Source organism: Rhinolophus ferrumequinum, chromosome 16 (genome assembly GCF_004115265.2).
Source record: "Rhinolophus ferrumequinum isolate MPI-CBG mRhiFer1 chromosome 16, mRhiFer1_v1.p, whole genome shotgun sequence".
In the NCBI taxonomy this organism is placed as follows: Eukaryota; Metazoa; Chordata; class Mammalia; order Chiroptera; family Rhinolophidae; genus Rhinolophus; species Rhinolophus ferrumequinum.
Window position 1 is genome coordinate 30621323 of NC_046299.1, and position 24318 is coordinate 30645640.

General features: G+C 34.8%; 1 protein-coding gene across 6 annotated transcripts in view; it reads right to left on the bottom strand.

Annotated features, from left to right (window-relative positions):
* Positions 1 to 24318, bottom strand: part of PCGF5 (polycomb group ring finger 5) — a 107525-nt gene that overhangs the window by 8437 nt on the left and 74770 nt on the right. For 5 of the 6 annotated variants that reach the window (XM_033130443.1, XM_033130441.1, XM_033130442.1 and 2 more), the window contains 3 exons: positions 13829 to 13927; positions 11017 to 11106; positions 3507 to 3566 (listed from right to left, as the gene is read on the bottom strand). In XM_033130443.1, the coding sequence (XP_032986334.1) occupies positions 3507 to 3566; positions 11017 to 11106; positions 13829 to 13927 (249 nt within the window). The remainder of the gene's footprint in view (positions 1 to 3506; positions 3567 to 11016; positions 11107 to 13828; positions 13928 to 24318) is intronic. The other variant, XM_033130446.1, reaches the window with a different exon arrangement.

Consider the following 24318-nt stretch of genomic DNA (forward strand, 5'->3'; position numbering starts at 1 on the left):
AGTTGAACAGATTGGTATAAATTCTGTATGTATTAAGGACATTAAACCTGTCTATCATATATTGCTAACATTTCCTTATAGAATATTTGCCATATGTACTTTTCAACATTGTCAACTTGGTTTGTCTTTTTTTTCCTTTTACACGTATAATGAGAAAGGCCATCCCCAGTCTGAGATTTGTCATTCAACTGTATTTTCTTCTTTATCTTTGATGGTATCATTTTTAATATTCACCACTGTAAATCACAAGAAACTCATACGAGTATAAAGTGACGTATGGATTGAATCCTGCCCTCCATCACCACCATCAATAGTCTTAGTACAATTCATTGAAAACAAACCCTACTGGATCACACCTCACCCCCAACAACTACGTTCTAAGTTCACCAATCACCCTTGCCCACTGCCAGCTACTGTCTCTGCTCTGGCCCCACTGGTCTCCTTACAATCCTCAAACAACCAGACATGATCAGTTCTCTGGGTCTTTGGACTAAGTTGCCTCAGCCTGGAGTGCCCTACCCCAGGTGTACACATGGCTACTTCTCTCATTTTTTGATAAAAAAATCACCACCTTAAAGAGGTCTTCTCTTGGTAATCTTATCTAAATTATTCTATTTATTTACTCTTTCTTCTAACACTATAAATTTTACTTGCTTATTTTTTGTCTGTTACCATCATTAGAGTGTAACTCTATAAGAGAAAAGGATTTTTCTCATGTTTACTTCTGTGTCCCCAGGGCCTAATAGAATGCCCAGTTCAGTGCTCGATAGGTATTTGTTAAATGAATCTTCTTTCACTAATTTGAAATACTCTTATAAATTCAGACATACTAAAGTCTGTTCCTGAGCTATTCTTTTTATTCGTATGCTATGTTTAAGTAAGTACTCTATTTTAATGACTTCAGCTTGAAAATATATTTTAGTATGTAGAAGTGCACATGCCCTCTGATTACTCATTTAAAAATGTGACTGACCGGAAGCACTGGTTTATATTTGCTGATGAACTTTAGAATGACTGATTTTCTCAAGTTAAACAAGAAATGGGTTTAGAATCTTGTTAAATTTCATAATTTAATTATGGGGAGAAATGACATCTCTAATATTTTGTATACTATTTAAATTTCCTGTGTGAAGTGGTATTTTGGTTATGTATGAGGTGGTCTTTAATCTTAGGAAATATATGCTGAAGTATTTAGTGGTCTACTGTCATGATACTTGCCATTTTACTTTCAAATGGTTCCACAAAGAAACTGTAGATATATTAATAAAGAGATTAATAAGATAAGGAGAGGGGAAAAAGGGGCGCAGAAAATGTAGCAAAATGTTAATACTGGTAGACCTGCATAAAGGTAAATTCCTTTGTATTATTTTAACTTTTCGTTGTTTTGAAAATTTCCAAAATAAGAAACTGATAGGAAAAGCAGTTCTTAACATTGAATTTTATCAAATGCCTTTTCAGCATCTACTGATGATTTTTATTTGACCGTGTGTATATATATAAGATATTTCCAATATATAATATATAATTTCTCTCCCCTAATATTAAGCTAATTCTTGCATTTCTGATAAAACTACTATTAATATTTGGTTTTGGTTTCTTCTTTTAGTATAATATTCTAGTATATTTAGTATAATATCTATCATCTTTATATTTATATTCAAAATGAAATTTGATACTAGTTTTCTAATTGGGGTTCTCTGTCAGTTTTTGCTATCATGATTATGTTACCTCTGTAAAACGAATTTGGAAGAATTCAATTTTTTTCAATGATTTAAAACAATTTAGAATGGGAATGGTCTATTTACTTGAAAAGTTGAGAGATTGTGACCATAAAAGTATTTAGGTCTCCTTTGAGAAAGTAATTCTTTAGTAATTTTTTTGTCTTTCATGACTTAGTGATTTAAGTTTCCTTTCTTCTTGGGTAAATTTTGATCTACTTGTAGCTTTCCTAGAAAATTGTCCATGTCAGGGAATTTTCACAAAACTTAAAAATTTTAACAGTACAAAGCTATACACACGTATTTGCTTATAATTAAAAAGTAATTCATTTTTTCCTTGAAATTTTCTAGCTGAATTTTGGCTAAAGGTGCATCCTATTAATTACAACTTTCTGACAGGAGTATAAATCCATAATGAAGTGCTTAAGAAAGAAAAGGAAATTTGTGTGGATTATTGAAAATTTGGTCTTGCTCCACTTGTTTTCTAATACTTTACATTAGAGTTTAAGAACATCTTTATTTCTAAGGAAATAAACAGACATCAATGCCAAGAGTAAAAGCAAAAAGCCAAGTACATATGAATTACAGCTACAGGTGGGGCATCACTACTCTGCAATGCATCATTCCAAATCAGCTGCGAAGCTAAAATATCTGCACACTGCAGATACATACAAATCTCTCAGCTCAGTTACAGTATTTACTCACCCCTCACCCTTAACTGCATAATGTAAGGAGAAAGATGATTTTTCCCCCAAAATGATTTTCTCTTGGCCTTTATAGTTGTTAAATTGCTTACCCCATTACTAAAAAAACAGTACTTAACCAGTGTGTATTAAAAAGCATGCATTGTAATGACTGGGGGGATTCTGTATCACAGCACTAACAATAAAAATTGAGGGAAACTCTAGAGAAACTGCCAATGTAACATTTTTGATTAGCGATTTGAAGAGGTACTTTTAATAATTCACATACATTCATTTGTCCCAACCCGAAAACATTAGAGGTAAGATAGCTAGTGGAGTTTTATAATAATTACAATTTTCCTTTCTTGGCTCCAAGAAAATAAGAATGAAGACTAAATTCTGGAATAAAACAACAACGGGGATTTTTAAGAAATGTTACGATTAATCCATGGATTAAGGCTGATCATAGATCATCTCTATACTCAACAGCAATCCTTATTATACTACCCTTAGTCTCTTCTATTTCCCAAAGTTTTAAAATGTATTTTTATTAGATAAACTTTCCTCAGATCCACATTCAAGTATATCAGTGCATTATTAAATTAGTTCACTATCATTTCTGTATTAAAAGAGGTAACCCAAGTAAAGAACTTAGGGCAGGGGCTAGAAAGGAAGCTCACAATTGTGCTCAGCTGTTGCTGTTATTTAGTTTCACCTCATCTGGCATTTTATCTTTCACTTGTGGGCGAATGATTAATTTTAAAAAGTAACACACAAAGAGGTGTTAAGTATGGAACTGAGATCCAATAGGGAGCAGAGATTTCTCAAGAGCTGAAACTGGTAATTATTAGAAATTCTCGACTCATTAAAAAATGGCCTTAACATTTATAATTTTAGTTTTAGTGTAATAAAATTAGATATATTTCAAGAGAACTAAAATAACAGAAAACTTTGGGGACATAATTTGAAAAGAGGAAGTTCTGTAGCTCAAATTAGTATTAGTTTTGCAAAGTTACATGTCTTAAGCACTTGAGTTTGGGATGAAAGCCATCCCTTTTGTGGTGGCATCATTAGGGTCATATGTACAGTCGTGAGTGCCTCTTACCTGATATAAAGGGCCATCCTGAGAGCAGACTTGCAAGGCTGAGCAGTTCAGACACCGAAACTGCGGAGGAGATGAACTCATCAGATAAGAGGCATCCACAACTGGACACATATTTAAAACTGATTATTTAAATATTTTAACGTCAAACATGAGTTAACATTAATTTTAAGTAAACACTTTCCAAAATATGGTAGTTGCTTTTTGTAAAAAAATGATTTTAATAACTTAGTGATTGGTAAAATTTAGCTTGAAATAATTTTAGCATCTAAATATAAGTTTTGTTAATATTCTGCAAATATTATACCAAAATGGGCCTATCTGTTCCATCTCCTCTTCAAATGCTAATTCCTGAGAAAACCCTTCAATACAGGCGGTGTATCCTCTTTCCTCCATCCCTTCCTGTGATTAAATTAATCTGTTCTAGATCTCCTCCTCAAATACCTTCTGAGGTAACACTGTTTAAGGAGCTCAGAACTCTGAGAGGGGCATTGAACCTGCCTCAACCTGGAGTGGGTCCATTTTCTGTTTTAGATTAGGTTCTTAATATTGCTCAGATTAGATTCTTAGTCTTCATATCTATTTTAATAGCATCAGATTGTGAGCTCCTTGAGTCCACACATCTTATTCATATTTTCAATCTTAATAGCTAATGCCCAGAATTGGCATATGGCAACCACTCAAAAAATGTTTTGAGTAAATCAATGAATGAACATATTTTAAAACTACTGAGTTGGTTCATTTGTAAACTCACCAACTTTTAACAGTTTGACTATTCAAATATTTTTAAAAAATCATTCCCAAATCTTGATTTCTCAATATTATGCTAAAAATAAATTTCAATATTATATCCAACATAATTAGGCATATATGAATTCAACACTGCATGCCTCTACAGAATGAAAAAAAGCCCACATAAAAATATGAGGTGTAAATTAACAAGGATAAATCTAACATCCCAGAGTGGTTTTTAAAAAAATATACTTTGGAAGAATACTTAAGCAATGATTAAAACAAATATATTGGCAGCCTTTTAAATAAAATGTTAGACATTTTCAATTTTCCCAGAGACTTGAGTCTAACATCTTTTCCTAGAAGTTAGTCCTGAAGTTCTGTACAGGGCTCAACTACATGCCGCGAGACGTGCCCAGCACTATCTTTGGCAACTTCCCCCTTTCTAAACTCTGAAGAGTCCCCAAGCTCTGCCTAGTAGACTTTCCCTAACTATGCACGTCCTAAATGGCATTTCACAAGAATAAACAGTTAAGGTGGAAACAGGCAATTCCATTAAGTGATGTTTTCCCCCATTCATCTCTATCAGTCAAGAGAGCTGTTTTGCTTTTCCTAAAACTACTTGACAATTCAAAGAAAGTAAAGCAAAGCAAACGTGGTGAAGCAGTTTTAAATATGGACTGGCAGGGATGGATGAAAGATAAAACCAACCAGGATTGTCTGGGAAAGAGGTTCTGTACTGAGAGCAGGTACTCAGCCTATCCAAGAAAAGGTGAGCAGGAAGAGCATGAGTTCATGATGACAGCTGACACTGAACCGCAAGAGACATTAACAGTAAGCTCTCAGGTGAGCCTAAGTGCAGGAGGAGTGATAACAATAATAAAAGCTAACATAGATAAGCTATTAATAAAATAACTAACAATTATCATGGCAGGCATTCCACTAAGTACTTTATTATATATTATTTGGTTAATGCTTACTAAAAATTTTCAAGGCAGGTATTGTTACCCAAATCTTAAGGATCAAATAGCTGAGGCAAGGGGCTGGCCCGGTGGCTCAGGCGGTTACAACTCCATGCTCCTAAACTCCGAAGGCTGCTGGTTCGATTGCCACATGGACCAGTGGGCTCTCAACCACATGGTTGCCAGTTCAATTCCTCGAGTCCCGCAAGGGATGGTGGGCTCTGCCCCCTGCAACTAAAATTGAACACGGCACCTTGAGCTGAGCTGCCTCCCAGATGGCTCAGTTGGTTGGAGTACGGCTCTCAACCACAAGGTTGCCAGTTCAATTCCTCGAGTCCCGCAGGGGATGGTGGGCAGCGCCCCCTGCAACTAGCAACGGCAACTGGACCTGGAGCTGAGCTGTGCCCTCCACAACTAAGACTGAAAGGACAACGACTTGAAGCTGAACAGCACCCTCCACCACTAAGATTGAAAGGACAACAACTTGACTTGGAAAAAAGTCCTGGAAGTACACACTGTTCCCCAATAAAGTCCAGTCCCCCTGCCCCAATAAAAAAAAAAAAAAAAAAAAAAAAAAAAAAAAAAAAGGTGAGGCAAAATTAGGAAGCAGGACACAACTGGGAGGAAATAGCCACAACACATATAATGAAAGATTAGTATCCAGAATACAAAAAGAGCTCCTAGAAGTCAATAAGAAAAAGACAAACATCACATGGGAGAAAAACCAAAGCAATGAATATAAAAAGAAACTTCACAGAAGAAATACAAAACTGACAATATGCAGTGTGGTAAGGATGTCAGAAAATGGGTACTTTCATACATTATCGGTGTGCATATAAATTGCTAAATCTTTTTAGAGGACAATTTGTTAGTATCTATCAAAATTTAAAACATGCATATTCTGTAAATCCACATCTGTAATCCAGTCAATGAATATGCTTGCACAGATGCAAAAAGATCTATGCACTGGGATTGTATCTCACTGCTTGTAATGTCAAACAATTTGAAAGAAATCTAAATGTCCACTAAAAGAATGTGTTAATCAAATTATGGTACAGCCACATAAATGGCACAGCCACTTGTTACAAATAATTATTTCAAAATTTACTGATTCTCCACAAGACATCAAGTGAGAAAGAGAAGTTGTAGAACACATAGGATTCCATTTATGTTTCAAAAAATGGGATGAACGCTGCGTGGACATTATAAACAGGATCTGTGTATTAGATTGCTGGTTTAGTCCTAGGTAACTGATTCTGTAAATTCTACATTCTCAGTTTATAGTTGTGGGAGCCACAGGGCAAGTCAGTGGTCATGGATCACATCTCCTCAATGCTATTACCCAAAGGATGGGCCAACGCTCAGATGCACAGGCATCCCCTGGGAGCTTGTTAGAAATGCAGAATCTTGGGCCCCACCCCAGATCTACTGAGTCAGGATCTGTGTTTCACCAAGATCCCCAGGTGATCTGTACTCACATTAAAGATTGAGAAGCATTGGTTTAAATAAAAAGTACATTTTCTCCCACTAATGAGCAAAAGATGAACCAACATTAATAAGCCAATCTTGAGGATAACAATCTTGAGGCGGCAATATTGTTATGAACTGGAAAATTTCTAAGAGTTAGCTAAGTTTGACAAGATAAGTTTGATTCCTAAAGATAAAAATCTTTCAACAATGCATCTCAATGAAGACAAGGACCCAGAAATAGGAGGGACACAGAAAACAGGCTGAGCCTGGCCCGGGCTAAAGGAAAGGAGTGGCACAGATGCTGTGGGACAGGGAGCAATGGCACGCTCTTACGAAATGGACACAAAATCGACTTTCCTGAGATTCCTCCTAGGAGTCTACAAACAGGACAAGGTAAACAGGTGACTAGAATATGGAATATGCAGCATGCCTGAGGCAGAAGACCCAGAGAGGCCGAGGTGGCATCCAACATGAGGAAAAAGAAAACCAGACTTTACTCAGAGACCCAGAAGGGTGAACACGAGATACCCCACAGCACTGAACAGAATAAAAACCTGCAAGGATGCGAATTCCAGGCAAATCAACCTAGAAATTTAATTCAATGCCAAATCACAATCCTAGTCTCAAGCTCATTTGAAAAAATAAATAGGTAAAACCAACCAACAAAATTTTGGAAACGATAATATGCAGTTTTTCCCTAACAGATACTAATATATATCATAAAGCAACCTAGGAGGCCCAATTATTTGCCTTGTAGTTAGTTTGGACTTTATTCCAATTTATCCCAAAGAAAATGGACAACTGAGGGGTTCTAGACAAGGGTGTTATATGATCAGATTTTTATAAAAGCTACATAATGTGTAATGATAGTGCAGGGATAAGACCTGCTCAGAGGAACAAAACAATGTCCAGAAACATATATACATACATATATATGTGTGTGTGTGTATACTATATATGTATTATATATATACATACATGCACACATACGTATATGTTTTTACAGATGTGTATACACACACATACACATATGTATAGATACATATATACATCTCAAAACAATAAGGTAAAGTATGAAATATTCAATAAATTGTATTTCTGGCAAAAAAACACACAAAAAAAACCCAATTTAGATTAAGTCTTAGCCTTGCTATAGGTATATGTGTTTAAATAAACAAATCCAGGGTGGATTAAAATGTTTAACATAAAAATGTACTAGAACAAGTGAAAGAACCACAAAGCAGACTTTAGTTTAGGAACTAAGCTGACCTCAGGCCAAGGCAGACAGAGCCCATTAGCAATGCCAGGAAGTAGAGTAATGGGAGTTTTACAGACCTCCTGGCATCTTGCTGGCAATGCAGGGTAGAGATGGGAAAGATATGTGATTGCAATAAATATGCTAGTAGGGGCATAATCCAGAAATGATTGCTTTATTGCTAATTTGTCCATTCACTCTGTCAGAATTAATCAATTACTATATTATAATAACTCATAATTAGAATAAATGCAAAAAATTTTAATTTAACAGAAAACAATTGAAAAATTAAAAATCAAATAAACGAAATAATCTTTAGGATATATTTTGTGTAACTATTACCTTATAAAAAATTTTTCATTCATTTTACTCTTCAAACATTTATAGTTATCTGCACTAGGCACTGCTCTCAATGCTGAAACTCAGCAGTGAACAAATATAATCTGCTCTCAGATTACATTTTAACTGGGGAGACAAACAATAAACAAATAAGAGGCGTAGTACATCAGACGGTATAAAATACTACGGAAAACAGAAAGGCATGAAAAGAGTGCCAAGCTGGAGTGGGAGGGGATTGTATTACTAAACCAGATCAGAGGCCTCACTGAGAAGGTGATGTAGAATCAAAATTCTTTGAGTAAAGGGGGTAAAAAGAGCAAATTAGGTGGATACTTAGGGAGGCCAAAGCAAGTCTGGCATGCTAGAAGAAACAAAGGCCAGTGAGGCCAGAGTGCAGTGAGCCAGAGGAGAGAGGAAAGGGTAAGATCAGAGAGGTGTCCGGGGAAAATCACGTGGGGTCTGTGTTTATAGGTCCCTGGAAGGGCTTTGGCTTTTATCTAAATGATATCAGGTGTTACTGGAGGGCTCAAGATGGAGAACTGACATGTTCTGACTTGTTTTAAGATCACTCTGGCTGCTGTGCTGGGTGAAGGTGGGAAGGAGGTGGGTGGCAGCAGGAGTGGGAGCATGGAGCACAGGTGGACTGATAGAAACCTGCAGAACAGTGACCATGGCCTGGATCAGAGCGCAGTAAGACATGCCAGGATTCCGAGTATAGTATTTTGTATAGTCTATGGTATACGTACGGTAGAGAGGTCACAAAATTTGCTAAGGATGAATAAAAGAAAAATTAATCAGAACTGGCTTCAGGGATTTTGGTCTGAGATACTGGAAAATGGAACTATTAATCTTAGAACTATTGAGATTGTGAAGACTGAGGGAAAAACAGGTTGGAAGAGGGTAACAAATAAGAAACAGGTTTGTCATGCCAAAAAAAAATGAAACTGGCTAATATATTACTTTACTGTTGCACTAAATATAACGTGGCAATTTTTCTATTATTGGTTTAGTTTTTAACTGAAAATCAATAATACTGAACCATTTTTGAACCAACTTTGATTAAAACATGCTTTAAACAGCTAAGGAATTTAAACTATTCAGAAATGTATATTCAGAAACATACTTGTAGCGAAGACTGATTTAACTGATGGTCTATTAATAATTTCTATGAATCAGCTCTTTCATTTTTGACATTAAAATAACTGGCAGTGTGGGTGACCTTTGGGGAGGGATCTTATCTTGCGAAGGACGAGTGAGTACCAGACAGGTCGTGCAGCAGATGACTACTTATATCTCTTCAACCTTAAGGCAAACCTATTCATAATGATGGTTTCAAATACACACTGAAATACTATCAAAAAGAGCTAAAATTATATCAACATGATATTAACATTATGTGTAATACCCCAATATCTAAGCCCCAACAGTGCTGGGTAAGAGAGAATTGACTATCTCTGTAATCTGTACCTGACACCTGAAACATTTTGGTTGGAAGAATTAAATGAGGATGATATATGCAAAACCATTTAAAAAATTGGAAAATGTCACAGAAAGGCTAGAAATTCACCAAATACAAAATTAGATTTAAAAAAAAAAAAAAAAAAAAAAAAAAGCCCAAGCGAGGTTTAATGAGCTCTTCAAGGGCACATAGCTAGTTGGTGACTACCTAGTACTAGAACATTTTCTTCTTCCTGGTCATGAAAATTCAGACTCACAAATAAGGCTTTACCCAACTGGGATTCAAATAGAAAAAAATAATGACTAAGAAGCTAGGTGCATCATTTATTATTGTATCATACCAAGCTATTTCTACTGAAAAATAGCCAAATATCCTACCCACTAAATGGAGCACACATAAAAAAAAGGATTGAGGTTTGTTTCGTAACAGTTCTATAGATGTTTACATTTGATATAAGTAACCTAAACACCACAAAATCGTAATGTCTGAAAGGACCCAGGAGGTCATTTAGTCCAACTTTCTAGTCAATCTTAACGTAATTCATGTAATCAGATTATGAAGAAAGTTTCTGGTAGCATTATTACTATATTCCTCACTGCTATATATTAGCTTTATAATCCGTAGCCCCTGACATTTCCCTAAAATCAACATTACATATAACTCAGATAAGACACGCTTGAATCTTCTAAATAACTCTAATCAAAGGTACAGTTCAAAACATAAAATACTCCTTTTGGATTTTCTGGATTTTCTTAGGTTTTCTCCTTTTAATCATTCTCCCATATTGTCTAAGACCTGTAATAGTAAGGCACAATAATCTAATCTGGCATCAGAAACCACTGTAAACTCACCCTTCAGTCCAATGTTATACTTTCAAAGCAAAGGAGGTACCTGAAAAAAAAAATCATCAAGATTCTACTCTGTCTGTCCCCTCTACCATGACTAAAAAATATCTACTCCCATTCCATATAGTTAAAAGTTCTGGTATTTTTATTGGGCTTTTTACAAAATGTGAGTGCCGTCTTCTCTGTCTTGAGGTTAATAGAGTTCTAAACATGTTTAGATGGGGTTTTAAACTCACCTTAAACAGAACAAAACCACATTTAACACAGACCTTGGCTTGGTCTTGTACTTGAGATCAAGTATCATGGAGTAGCTAGGAGAAATATTAAGAGGAACCAGTTTCTTCTCTCCCCAAGCTAGTTTGTTTTCAGTTTCTAAGTAATACTGTTAAACTTGAGTAACGTAATAATATGTAACTAAATATACACATAGGTAAATAGAAAAGCAATTTACGTTTTCGCCTCTTAGTCGCCATCTTGTCATGTAGATGAATTCCATCGTATGATCCTTCCCCATAATTTCACCATTGCACAGCACATCCAACTTTAAAAACAATAGTTACAGACACATTAACATAAGTAATTTTGAATTCATAACTGTTTTGCATGATTTTTTTCCAATTTCAAAAAACATTCAAATAGTTATAATAAAAAAGATGTATTAGCCATTACTTAAAAAGAACACAGTAGTTTTATTAAAGCACTCGTCCATCTCATATGTATTAATTCAGGGATAAGTACCATGAAGCAGTGTTTGCTTGTCCCACATACCTGTATCTCAGGTTCACACACATAATTTTGAAATGCAGTATAAACTTTCTTAGTCCACGTCTCTCTCTGCAACCTTTGAGATTTTAGACATATTTCCGAGATTGCCTATTACTGAATCAGAGGAAACTGTGGAAACCTCACAGTTCCTCACAGCACTTTTGCCTTATGGATTTATGCCTCAGAATCCCTGCACCTTCCCAAGATTTGAAGGAGTTACTTTTCTTTCATTGTTTGTATTTGGAGAGGGCGAATGAATGAATGTGGACACACGACTTATGGGGCCTTTGAGGCATATGAGACTTTCCAGAAATTACCTAGAGCTAAGTTGACAGCCCAGTTAGCCCCATGCCACCAGCCTATGTCTCCTAGGGCTCTCCTAGGGCTCTGCTTGGTAACTTGTATGAATAATTACAGGACCCCCTTCTCATCTACCACGGAACTTCAAAAAAGGGCTGTACTTATATCAATGCTCACTCTTTGTCTAGTGTTGCAGGAACCAAACAACCCCCCAAATCCTTAAGAAGGCCACGGGACTTGTGGTTCCGATTTACTAATTTAAAAAAGCATAATTAAAGGTTTATCACAGATCCCTATGGAAAAAAAACAACATTTTGGTTCTCTAGCTATTAAAAGCAAACTGACAGGATTTAATGTAAAGGCTGGAAAGGGAGAAAAATAGGTTTGGAACAGCTCTGTGTTTGGCTAAACAGAGAATAGAGTTTTGAACTTTAAGTCTAAAATAAATATACTTCTAATTATGTTGGACAAATTATTAGCTAAATTATATGAGTTTTTTTGATGATTTATGGTGACTTACATGTACCTCAAAATTTTTCAGACATTTTATATTTTTAAATTCTTTTAACACTAACACAAACAATTTCATTTTCTTCATCTTGTCCATAAAATAAATTCATAAACAAAGAAGTAATGGGACTTACTTAGGATGCAATTCCTAATCAGGTATACTGCTTCTATTATTGTTATTTAAAAACTAAAGTATCCTGCCCCAATCAGCACTGTTGTTAACAGAATCTTTAGCTATCAAATATTTCATTAAATTATCCCTGCTACATGTTGGGCAGCAAATAAGGGGGGACCAGTATACTAAAAAGTATACCAAAAATTATAGGAAAAGTTCTTTGCATTGGGCTAGATAAGGAGATGTCAGTGGATTGAGTCTCTTCTCCTTCCATCTTTTCCTATAGAGAAATATAATATGTGCCAGCAGTAAGACTGTATGAGGGTAGTAGTTCTTTAAGCTCTAATAACTTCCTGAAAACTGGAAAAGTAACTCAGTGAGTCACACTTAAAAGTAAGCAAATAAAATTGCATGTGGTATCTTCAAAGAATGGAATAAAACACAAAACCAAACGATAAAAACAATTGCATTTTTTATTTTCATTGCAGTTTCTATAAACTGTTATTACCTTTTACTTTTACCAAGTACATAGGGCTTTGACTTTCACAAATTTTTTCCTAATGTAAAATTGATGTTTCTGGAAGTTTTTTAAATATATGTAGGACTAAACCGTAGTAAGAATTTTTAATCCACAGATTAATTAGTGATTTGGGAGCATTTTTTAAAGTTAAGTTCAGGATCAGAGGCTTCTTCAAAAATATAGCTTTGCTACCTATCAATGCTTATGTTCAAATTCTCTTTTATTTCTGCTATGATGACTGTTCATATTAATATTGCTGTACATAAGCCTGAAAAACTATGTTGCCTTTGATATTTTTGTTAGAAAACTAGTCTTGATCTTTAGTTTTTTTGGATGCTATTATCAGAACCCAAAGGGGAGGAAGAGGTAATTTACACAAATTCTAAGATTGCCATTTGTGCAGATGAGAAATAACAGCCATGTTTCATTATGTTATAATCATACTCCTAGGATCATAAACATTCTCTAGCTATTGAACACATTACAGGTTGTACTGTGATCAACATCAGGGCAATTTATTTCTCCTGTAAAGAAATTGGCAAAAACTAGCTTTTACCTAGTGCTAAGCAATACTACTTTTGCATATCATGGAATGAAAGGAGCATTACAAAATCCCTTTTGGAAAAAGGGTGTTTTATATTCTAAAAAAGACGTCTATAAAGAATTGGTAAAAAGGTATTGCAAAGGTCTCAGATTGAAAAAACAAAGATACACCTTAAAGCATGTTGGCATAAAAAACAAACAAAAAGAATCCATTGAACTGAGCTATTTATTTTGAGAATACTTAGTTATTTAAATATCTCCTCTAATTATAAAACAGTAAATGCATTAGTATCATGTTTTAGTCAGGATGTTAAATTCAAAAATAAAGATTACATAGATAAAATATAATATTCTAAAAATTAATTTTTTAACATGAAAACCAGTTCCACAAATTTTAGTTTGAATATATTCCCAGTTAATTTTTATTCCCAGTTAATTTTTACTTATTTTGTTAGAATTTTACGTCAGATCAGAATTACCAAAATGATCAAGGTTGGACTATCAACTTACCTCATAAGAACTTGGAAGCTTTAGTTTTAAACTCAGAAATTTTTTAATAGTTCCCACAGTTACTCGTGTAGAACATCGAATGAATTTCTTCATTAAACCCTAAAAGAAATAAAGATTACTAATTAAAATATTCAACCTTGTTTTAAAGAAACCAAAGGGGTCATTTCCACTATCATTTTGAGTGTTTTCAAAATGTATTCTGAAAATGTTCCAATTTACAGCTCTTTAGTACTTCTGAGTAAAAATTTCCCCAATTCTTAAATACACGACATTCTTCAAGAATGTACTATCATGTGTACTAGGAAAATCCTGGCAAATCCACGATCTGCACACCCCTAGACACCTTGATAAAGAACACATCATGAATTTAACTGAAAACAAAGATCACAAAAAACATATAAAATATTATACAATGTCATTTCTGAACGCATTAGGGACATTTTGAAAAAGTCTCATAACTTCTAAATATTTTAAAAGGGAGCAGTGATTTCAAACGTGGCTTTAAGGAGCCCCAGGGGTCAATAGAGGCCAGTTAGGCCACAAGAGGCCCAGCAGCTAAGTCATGTGGAACGGACTCTTGGTTGGGAAGAAACATGCCCAGTGTTGGATGGGCTGTGGCACTTTACTAAAAAAACAAAATCATGTTCTATGTGCCTTGATTTTTCTCATTTCATCAGCAGCAGTAATTCACTCTTTAAGCTTGAACATCACTAACATGTAAGAACCAGTCCAGAATGGATACCCAAACTGAAAATGAGTCAAAATGAGGTTCCAGACACGATAAACACTAACCAATTTGTGAGAGACAAATTGACATTCCCATACCTCAGAAGTTATCAATACTAAAACAAAAACCAGGATTGGATCTTTTAAAGATATAACTATTACTTCTACTTGTATGCAGAGGAAATTAGGTCAACAATTGAAAACGGTCTTAAATTAACTAAGTCAAAAGTAGAACTATCCAGTCAATATGTATTTCTTAGCAAATGTATTTCCAGAAAAATACCCGTATTTCCTAGCAAAGACCAATAGTAATAAATCTACGAATGATACTTTGTCACAGTTCAGATGGTAAAGTATCCATTGAAAGTAGTAGTTAAAAGTTACCTCTAAAGCAAAACATACATCCGTTTCAAACTGGAGACGGACATTCTAAACAGCATGAAAACAAAGGGATACATATACATGTAGATCTTCTCTGTTATTTGTTCACATCTCAACCACACCAAGGTTTCCTATCTATTTTCTTGCTCCAAATGGCATTTTATAGGTCCCAGTTAAGTTAAAGAATAATGTGAGGGAACTGGAAGACCCTCTAAGTGTATTCTCAACTGCAGAGAAATCTCAGGTTGTTGAAAGAAACTGCAGAAATGACCATGAAACAATCTTTCAGAAAGTATTAATAATTATAGAAATGTCAGAAGAGTTAAGATTTTAGAAATTAGGCAAAAGCTTGTTTCTGGAATTCATAATTCAGTAAGTTTGAAATCAATCTCTTAACAAAATTCTAGCCTGGAATTTAATATTTAATTTGTAAGTACTTAGAAAAGAAAAATATAACAACTATGCATTCTCTCTCTATAGGAACACTTTATAATTATACCAAATTACCCTTGTTTTCTAGCTAAGTATACTTGGGAATTGCTCTACAGATCTCTGAAAAGTAACTGACACATTTTAAAAGGAACAATGACAAATAAGAGTGTTCACTAGAACATGAGGAGGATGACGGAAAGAACCTTAAAGAGAGGACCCTAAGAGCAGTGCTTTTGCCTTACCATTTTACTTCATAACACCCCTGGAAAAGGGGAAAAATCTGTACTACACACAGGAAGGTAAAGGGAGGCTGATGCCTGGGGCAGTGGATGTGTAGCCCAGGCCCTGTTGAGCTGCCCTGAGGGGAAGAACATTTCAGTATATTCTGTATATTTGAAGAAATATTATATGGAAAAAGATTTGTTTTGTGTTTCGAGAATGTTAACCTTTCCCTTTTATGAGATAATCCCCTTGCCTTCTAACCTGCTCCTTCCAACTCAGACCAGAAGAAGTGGTTCAAAAAAGTCTTTCTGCTTTAATGTGGTTATCCTAGAGTACTCTTTATCCCTCTGTTCTAGATCTGATATTAGACAGTGGTCCATATTGCAAGTTAGACGGGCTTCCAGTTCTAGGATACAATTCAACAAATTCTAGTTTATAATAATTAATGTTTTGACTATTCCAGGTCCCTTGGATTTCTTTAAGACTTTTAAGATAGGCCTGTCAATTTCTGCAAAAAAAAAGAATCTGTTTTGCAGAACTTTGGTTAGGGTTTTTATTGAATTTGAAGAGTAATTTGTATAGGATTACTATTTTAACAATATTAAGTTTTCTAATCCATGAAGATGGGATGTCTCATTTATTTAGGCCTTATTAATTTCTTTCAACATTTTGTAGTTTTCAGTGTATAAATACTACACTTTTTCTTGGTTAAATATATTACTAAGTATTTTATTCTTTTTGATACTATTATAAATGGAATTACTTTAATTTCATTTTTGGATTGTCATTCCAAGTTTATTTATTTTTTTTTCATTTTTTTTTTAAGTATTTTTTTTTTAATTTATTTTTAATTTATTGGGGTGACAATTGTTAGTATAATTACATAGATTTCAGGTGTGCAATTCTGTATCATATCATCCATAAGTCACACTGTGTGTTCACCACCCAGAGTCAGCTCCCCTTCCATCACCATACATTTGATCCCCCTCACCCTCATCCCCCCCCCAACCCCCTTACGCTCTGGTAACCACCAAATTACGTTCCCCAGATTAATTTTTAATTCTTATGTCCTGCAGCCTTGCTTGGCTTGTTTATTAGCTATAATAGCTTTTCTGTGTATTCCTAAGGATTTTCTCTATATATATATATATAGATCTACAAATACATCTACAAATACAAATACAGTTTCACTTCTTTTCCAGTCTGGATGATTTAATTTTTTTTCTTGTCTAATCGCTCCAGCTAGAACCTCCAGTACAATGTTTAAATAGAAGTGGTTGAGAGCATACATCTTTGCCTTGTCCCTGATATTAGGGGAAAAGCTTTCAGTCTTTCACCATTAATAATGATAGCTGTGGGTTTTTTTGAAGATGCCTTTTATCAGGTTGAGGAAGTTCCCTTTTATTCCTAATTTGAGTGTTTTTTAACCAAAAAGCGTTGGATTTTTGTCAAATGCTTTCTCTTTATCTACTGAGATAACCATGTGGTCTTTCAGCCCTTTTTAAAAAAATTAATAGGGTGGTATATCACCACTGATTAGTTTTTGTATGTTAGTCATGGTGTGTAAATAAGCTGCTACATTCAGTTTGCTAGTATTTTTTGAGGATTTTTTGCATCTGTATTCATGAAGAAAACTGGTCACATTTTTTTTAAAAACTCTATTTTGCAATTTTTATTGTGGAAAAAACCATGTAACATAAAATTTATCATCTTAACCATTTTTAAGTGCATAATTCAGTAGTTCAGTATAGTTCAGTAGTCATGTATGTTCACATGTTGTGAAACATCTTCAGAATGTTTTCACTGTGACAAACTGAAACTTTACACTGATTAAATAACTCCCTTTTCCCCCTCTCCCAGCCCCTGGTAACCATCATTCTACTTTCTGTTTCTATGAATTTGACTAAATACCTCAAGTGGAATCACTTGTCTTTTTTTGTGACTGGCTTATTTCACTTAGCATAATGTCAAGTTCATCCATGTTGTAGGATGTGAAGGATTTCCTTCCTTTTTAAGGCTGAGTAACATTCTATTGTATCTGCCACATTTTGTTTATCCATTTATGTTGTTGGACATTTGGATTGCTTCTACCTCTTATTGTGAATAGTGCAGCTATAAACATATGGGTGTCCAAATATCTTTTCAAGATTCTGCTTTCAATTCTTTTGGATATATATCCAGAAATGAGATTGCTAGATCACAGGGTAGTTCTGTTTTTAATTTTTCAAGGAAGCTCCATGCTGTTTTCCACAGAGGTTGCACATTTTACAATCTAACAACAGTGCACAAGGGTTCCTATCTCTCTATATCCTAACACTTGCCTTTTTCACACCCATCCTAATGGGTGTGAAGCAGTGTTATTGTGGTTTTGATGTGCATTTCTCTGGTGATTAGTGATGTTGAGCATCTTTTTGTATGCTTGTTAGACATTTTTATATCATCTTTGGAGAAATGCCTATTTAACTCCTTTGTCCTATTTTTATTTGGATTATTGGATTATTTTTGTTGCTGAATTGTAGTTCTTTATATATTCTGGATATTAACCCCTTATCAGTACATGATTTGAAAATATTTTCTCCCACTCTGTACGTTGCCTTTTCAGTCTGTTGATTGTGTCCTTTGATTCATGAAAGTTTTTATTGTGATGTCTTTGGTTTTGGTATCTGGGTAATATTGGTCTCACAGAATGAGTTGGGAAGTGTTCCTTCTTCTTCTATCATTTGGAAGAGTTTATGAAAGATTGATGGTGTTAATTCTTCTTGAAACATTTGGGCTTTTCTTTGTGAGAACTTGTAAAAATTTTAAATTACTAATTTCATCAATTTGCTTGTTATAGGTCTATTCAGATTTCTCTAATTCTTCTCAGTTTTGGAAGTTTGTCTTTCTAGGAATTTTCCATTTTATTTAAATTTTTGGAATACAGTTGTTTATAGCATTCCCTTATCTTTTCTATTTTTGTAAAGTTACTAGAAATATCTTCTTTCATTCCTGATTTTAGTGAGTCCTTTTTCCCCTCAGTTTATCTAGCACAAGGTTTGCCAATTTTGTTGATCTTCACAAAGAACAATGTTTTGGTTTCATTAATTTTCTGTTGCTTATCTATTCTATTTCATTTTTTAATCTAATCTTTATTAATTCCTTTCTACTTTCAGTTTGTTCTTTTGTAGTTTAAGGTAGATTAGGTTTTTAATTTGAGATCTTTATTCTGTTTTAAGGTAGGTGTAAATTTCCCTTTGAACACTGCTTTTACTACATCCCGCTTTCAGTTTCATGCATCCCAAAGCATTTTCTAATTTCCTTTGTGATTCCTTTGACATATTGCTTATTTAGAAGTGTCTTGCTTAATTTCCACACATTTGCTAATTTTGTCAGGTTTCCTACCATTACTGATTTCTAATTTTATTCCATTAGGGTTGGAGAATATACTTTGTATAATTTTAATCCTTTTAAATTTATTGAAACTTATTTTGTGTCCTAAAATATGGTCTATCCTGAAGAATGTTCCATATGCACTTGAGAAAAATGTGTATTCTATTGTTGTTGGGTAGAAAATTCTATAGTTGTTTGTTAGGTCTAGTTTTAGTGCTATTCAAATCTATTTCATTACTTACCTTTTTGTCTAGTTCTGTCTATTATTGAAAGGTGGTATATAATCGAATTGTCTATTTCTCCCTTCAATTCGGTCAGGTTTTGCTTCACATATTTTGGGGCTCTGTTGTTAGGTGTATTTATATTTCTAACTGTTTTCTTCATGGGTTCACTTTTGTCATTAAAAAATTTCCTTCTGTTTCTGATAATTTTTGTCTGAAAGTCTATTTTGCCTGCCACTCCTGCTCTTTTGGTTACTGTGTGTATGGTATTTCTTTCTCCAATCTCCTACTTTCAACCTATTTGTGTCTTTGAATTGAATGTATGTCTCTTGTAGATAGTATACAGTGGTATCATGTATTTTTATCCATTCTGTTAATCTCCACCTTTAACTGGAGAGTTTAATCCGTTTTTCATTGAATGTAATTACTGATATGGTAGAATTTATATCTGCCATTTTGCTATTTGTATTCTGTATGTTTTAGGTCTTTTTGTTCTTCTATTTTTCAATTACTACTTTATTTTGTGTTAGAGATATTTTCTAATATATCATTTTAATGGCCTCATAAGTTTCTTTTCCTATATATTTTCAATTTATTTATTTTAAAGATTTTATTGGGGAAGGGGAACAAGACTTTTATTGGGGAACAGTGTGTATTTCCAGGACTTTTTATTGGGGAACAGTAGTGTGTTTTTCCCAGGACTCATCAGCTCCATCCAAGTCAAGTTGTTGTCCTTTCAATCTTAGTTGTGGAGGGCGCAGCTCAGCTCCGGGTCCAGTTGCCGTTTTCTAGTTGCCAGGGGCGCAGCCCACCATCCCTTGCGGGAGTCAAACTGGCAACCTTGTGGTTGAGAGCCCGCGCTCCAACCAACTGAGCCATCTGGCCACCCAGGAGCTCAGTGGCAGCTCATTGACTTCATTCTAGTTGCAGAGGGCGCAGCTTGCTGGCCCATGTGGGAATCGAACCGGCAGCCCCGTTGCCCAGAGCTCACGCTCTAACCAACTAAGCCACCAGTCCGCCCATATTTTCAATTTATGAGTTCCCTGAGGATTACAATTAACAAGGATACAATTAATAAGTTCCCTGAGGACTGTAATTAATTACAATTAATCTAAATTTATAACAATCTAGTTTGGATTAATACTATCTTAATTTCAATAGTACACAAAAATTTGCTCCTATATAGCTCTATTCTGCCACCTGCCTTGAAAACAGTTAAAAACAAATACATTCATTTTGTCTTTTATATTTACCTGTGTCGTTACCTTTACCACTGCTCTTTATTTATTAAGGTGGATTTGAGGTACAGCCTATTGTCCTTTCATTTAGGCCTGAAAGATGCCCTTCATTATTTTTTGCAAAGAAGGTCTGCTAGTGTCACATTGTTAGCTTTTGTTTGTCTGGGATTATCTTAATTTTCCATCCCTTTTTTAAGGATATAGATTTTTGATGGACATAGAATACTTGGTTGACAGTTTTTCTGTTTTGTTTTGTTCTTCTTTCAGTACTCTACATATGTCATCATACTTCCTTCTGGCCTCTAGCTTCTGATGACAAATCAACTGCTAATATTGATGAGTCACTTCATTTTTGCTTTCAAAATTCTGTCTTTCAATAATTTATGATGTGTCTTGCTATGAATTTATCATACCTGAAGTTTGTTGAGCTTCTTAAATGGTTCATGTTTTTATCAAATTTGGGAAGTATTTGGCCATTATTTCTTCAGTTGTACTTTCTGCCCCTTTCTCTCTCTCTCTCTCCCTCCTTTTGGGACTTCCATTATGTGTAGGTTGGTAAGCTTGATGGTGTCCTACAGTTTCTCAGGATCTGTTGCTTTTTCTTCATTCTTTTTTTTCTGTTACTCAAACTGAATAATCTCAATCTTCAAGTTTTGGGTTCTTTTTCTATGACACAAATCTGTTGAGCCTCTCCACTGCATTTTTTTTTTATTTCAGTTACTTTTCAACTCCAGAATATTTAAAAAATAATTTCTATCTCCTTATTAATATTTATTATTTGGTGAGATTGTTCCTGTACTTTTGTTTAGATGTTTAGACGTGGTTTCTTTTACTTCTTTGCATGTATTTAAAAATGGATGATTTAAAACCTGTGTCTAGTAAGTTCAATGTCTGCACTTTTTCAGGGACAGTTCTATTGACTACTATTTTTCCTGTACATGGACTATGCTCTCCTGTTTCTATTTGTCTTAATGGTTCGTTGAAAACTGAATGTTTTAATTAATATAATATGATAACTTTGGAAAATCAGATTCTCTCTGACCCTTCAGGGTTTGTTTTTGTGGCCAAGCCTTCCTGTTTCTCTTTGTTTAATGACTTACCTGTGAAGTCTTTTGTATTCTTTACAGTATGTGGCCATTGAAGTTTCCATCTGGCTAATGATTGAACAGAGATTTCCTTATACACTTGGAACCAATAAGTCTCCCAGTCTTTGCTAAGGGACTCTGTATGTGTTTGGGGACACACCTCCAACACTAAATCAGGTTGTTAAAAACTGTGGCTTAGTTTTCACTTGTTGTTTGTGCAGAGCCTCAAGGTCACCCAGAGGTGACAGCTTAGCACCAATTCATGTCTTTCCTGAGCATGTACACAGTCCTGTGTACTTCTAGATTCCCAGGAATATGTCAGAGCTTTTCAAAGCTCCTATCCTATAGACTTTGATATCTATAGACAGCTCATCCTGCCGTTTTTCCTCTTAAGCTTTTTGGTTATATCTATTGTTTGTCCAAAATGTTATTACCTCCAGCAGTCATGAAATTAAAACATTTGTCTGTAATTGGTTTTAACAAATGCTCATCCCCGCACTCTCCATCAGCCCAAAGAGAAAGTTTTTTTCACTAGGCAAGCTCCAAATCAGCTCTACTATAAATAGCCTTGTAAATGGGGTATTCCAGGAACCAACAGACAGGTCAAACAATGAAAATTATTTGTCAATTAGGTTTTGAAAGAGCTCTACCACTCTTCTGTCCCTTTGGTTCCTGAAAGGCTGCAGTGGGAAAGTGGGCTGTTATTTTTCCAAGTTTATTCCAGGGTGAAGGATTGGGACTAAGGCAAGTTAAAATGCCAAAAAGTCAGCCATTTTTCTTGATTAAATGCTCCATAGGTTTCTATAAGCCTTTGGTTAATTATTAGAATTCTAAAAATGTTGATTCTGAAAATTGTTGACAGTATATTTCATTGCTTTTATGGAGGAGCAAATTTTTGGAGGTCCTTACTCTATCTTCACTGCCTTCCTGCCCTTGGCTTTGACTTGAATTACAAAAGCAGTACGTATGCTGCAATAAACTATACATGCAACTACTCCACCTCCACATTCAAGAATCACATTCTACTGCAGGGGAATGAGATGACTGAGGAGACTATAAAGGAACATAGACATTGTTTCACTGCCACTGAGGGGTTAATAATCATGGATCAAGGACAAGATAACAGCAAAAAAAAATAGTGGTCTCTGCTTGGGTCTTGACAGATGCACAGGACAGTGGTGAGAAGAGGGAAGAACATGCCAAAAAGAAAAAGTTACTCAAAGTTCTAGAGAGTTTTAAATATTGTTAATACAAGCCTTTATATATTCTGGATGCAAGTACTCTGTCAGATATTAGTGCTGACATACATGTTGGTACTCACATAAAGCAATAAACATTTGTTTTGAGAGGAGGGTTTACTGGTGGGTATAATGGGAGATAATCGAATCAAGACAGAGGCTAGTTAGTGAAAGGTCTTGAATGCTAACATAAGGAGTTAAGACATTCAGTAAGCCAGAAGGTGGCAAACTATGGCCACAGCCTTCAAACCAAATCTGGATGGCCATCTACTTACGTAAATCAAGTTTTATTGGAACACAACCATGCCAGTTCATTTGCTCTCATCTATGGCTGCTTTAGGGCTACAATGAGTAAGTTGAGTAGTTGCAACAGAGCCTAAAGTTATTTACTGCCTGACCCTAATATTGGCTTTGATTTTGGCCCTCACCCTCTGCCTTGGACACTCTCAGGTTGTGGCCTCAGCCTTCCATAATAAAAAAGAACACTTAAGAGACTACTTTTAAAAATCTGCATAAAAGGTGAACAGTACTGCACTCAAGGAAATTTCGCAGGATTTATGACAGGTTGAAGGGAAAGAATAAAAGGTCAAAGATGACTCCAAGATTTTGAACATGTACACGATTGGTTGAAAGACGGTACTGATAACTGAAACTGCATATTTGGAGTAAAGTTAGGTGAAAGTATAATGAATATGTCTTCAAACATGTGAAGTTTCAGGTGTTGGGAAACTCCCAACTGGGATACTTAAAAGCAGAGATATAATACTTCAACTTGGGAGAAATGGTAGGGTTGGAAATGGGGATTTAAACGTTCTTCACATAGTTAAAGCCACAAAAAAATGGAAGTGACCTCCCAGGATAAATAAAGAGAAAGCATAACTGAATGAAGGACTAGATATTAGGATATACTCATCACATATATCAACTAGGAGACAGGAAAAAGTAGAGCCAGTGGAAACAGTGTAAGAATGGCCAGAGAGAAAAGGTGAGAATCAGATTAGCATAGCAGAAGTCACATAAGCTATGAAAGCTGTTTTAAGCATGAAGGCACAAGGATGAAGAAAAGTCTATAAAGGAAAGAGTAAATGGATAAAAGGTCAACTGTAATGGTGAATAAAGATGTCAAAAAGAGAAGAATATCAAGGTGGAGAGTAATTTTTCAGACAATTTTCTAAAATTCATTGCTTTATAACTTTCAAACTAGAAATCCCACAGAGGAGTCAACTTTACATTTATTTATAAAGATATTCAGCCTTCCTATTAATTTTTACAAAATAACTCATGTATTAGAGATGATGATCACAATCTCTATTAAGAAGAGCCTCCCAAAAGGGGGATTACAGAAATGATTGGCAGTAAGAGAAAAATTAAGGTTATTAAAAACCTGATGAATCAAAGACAAAAAAGAAAGGGTGTTCCACCAAAGCATAAAAAACAAAAAGAAGCCTGGGAAGAAAAATAGATACAATGGCCACTTCTCTAAAGATTGCTGTACTTTATTACATGTCATGTCCAACCAACCCCTATTAACTAAATCAATTATTTTACTGTATTATAACTGTTTAAGACCTCATCAAA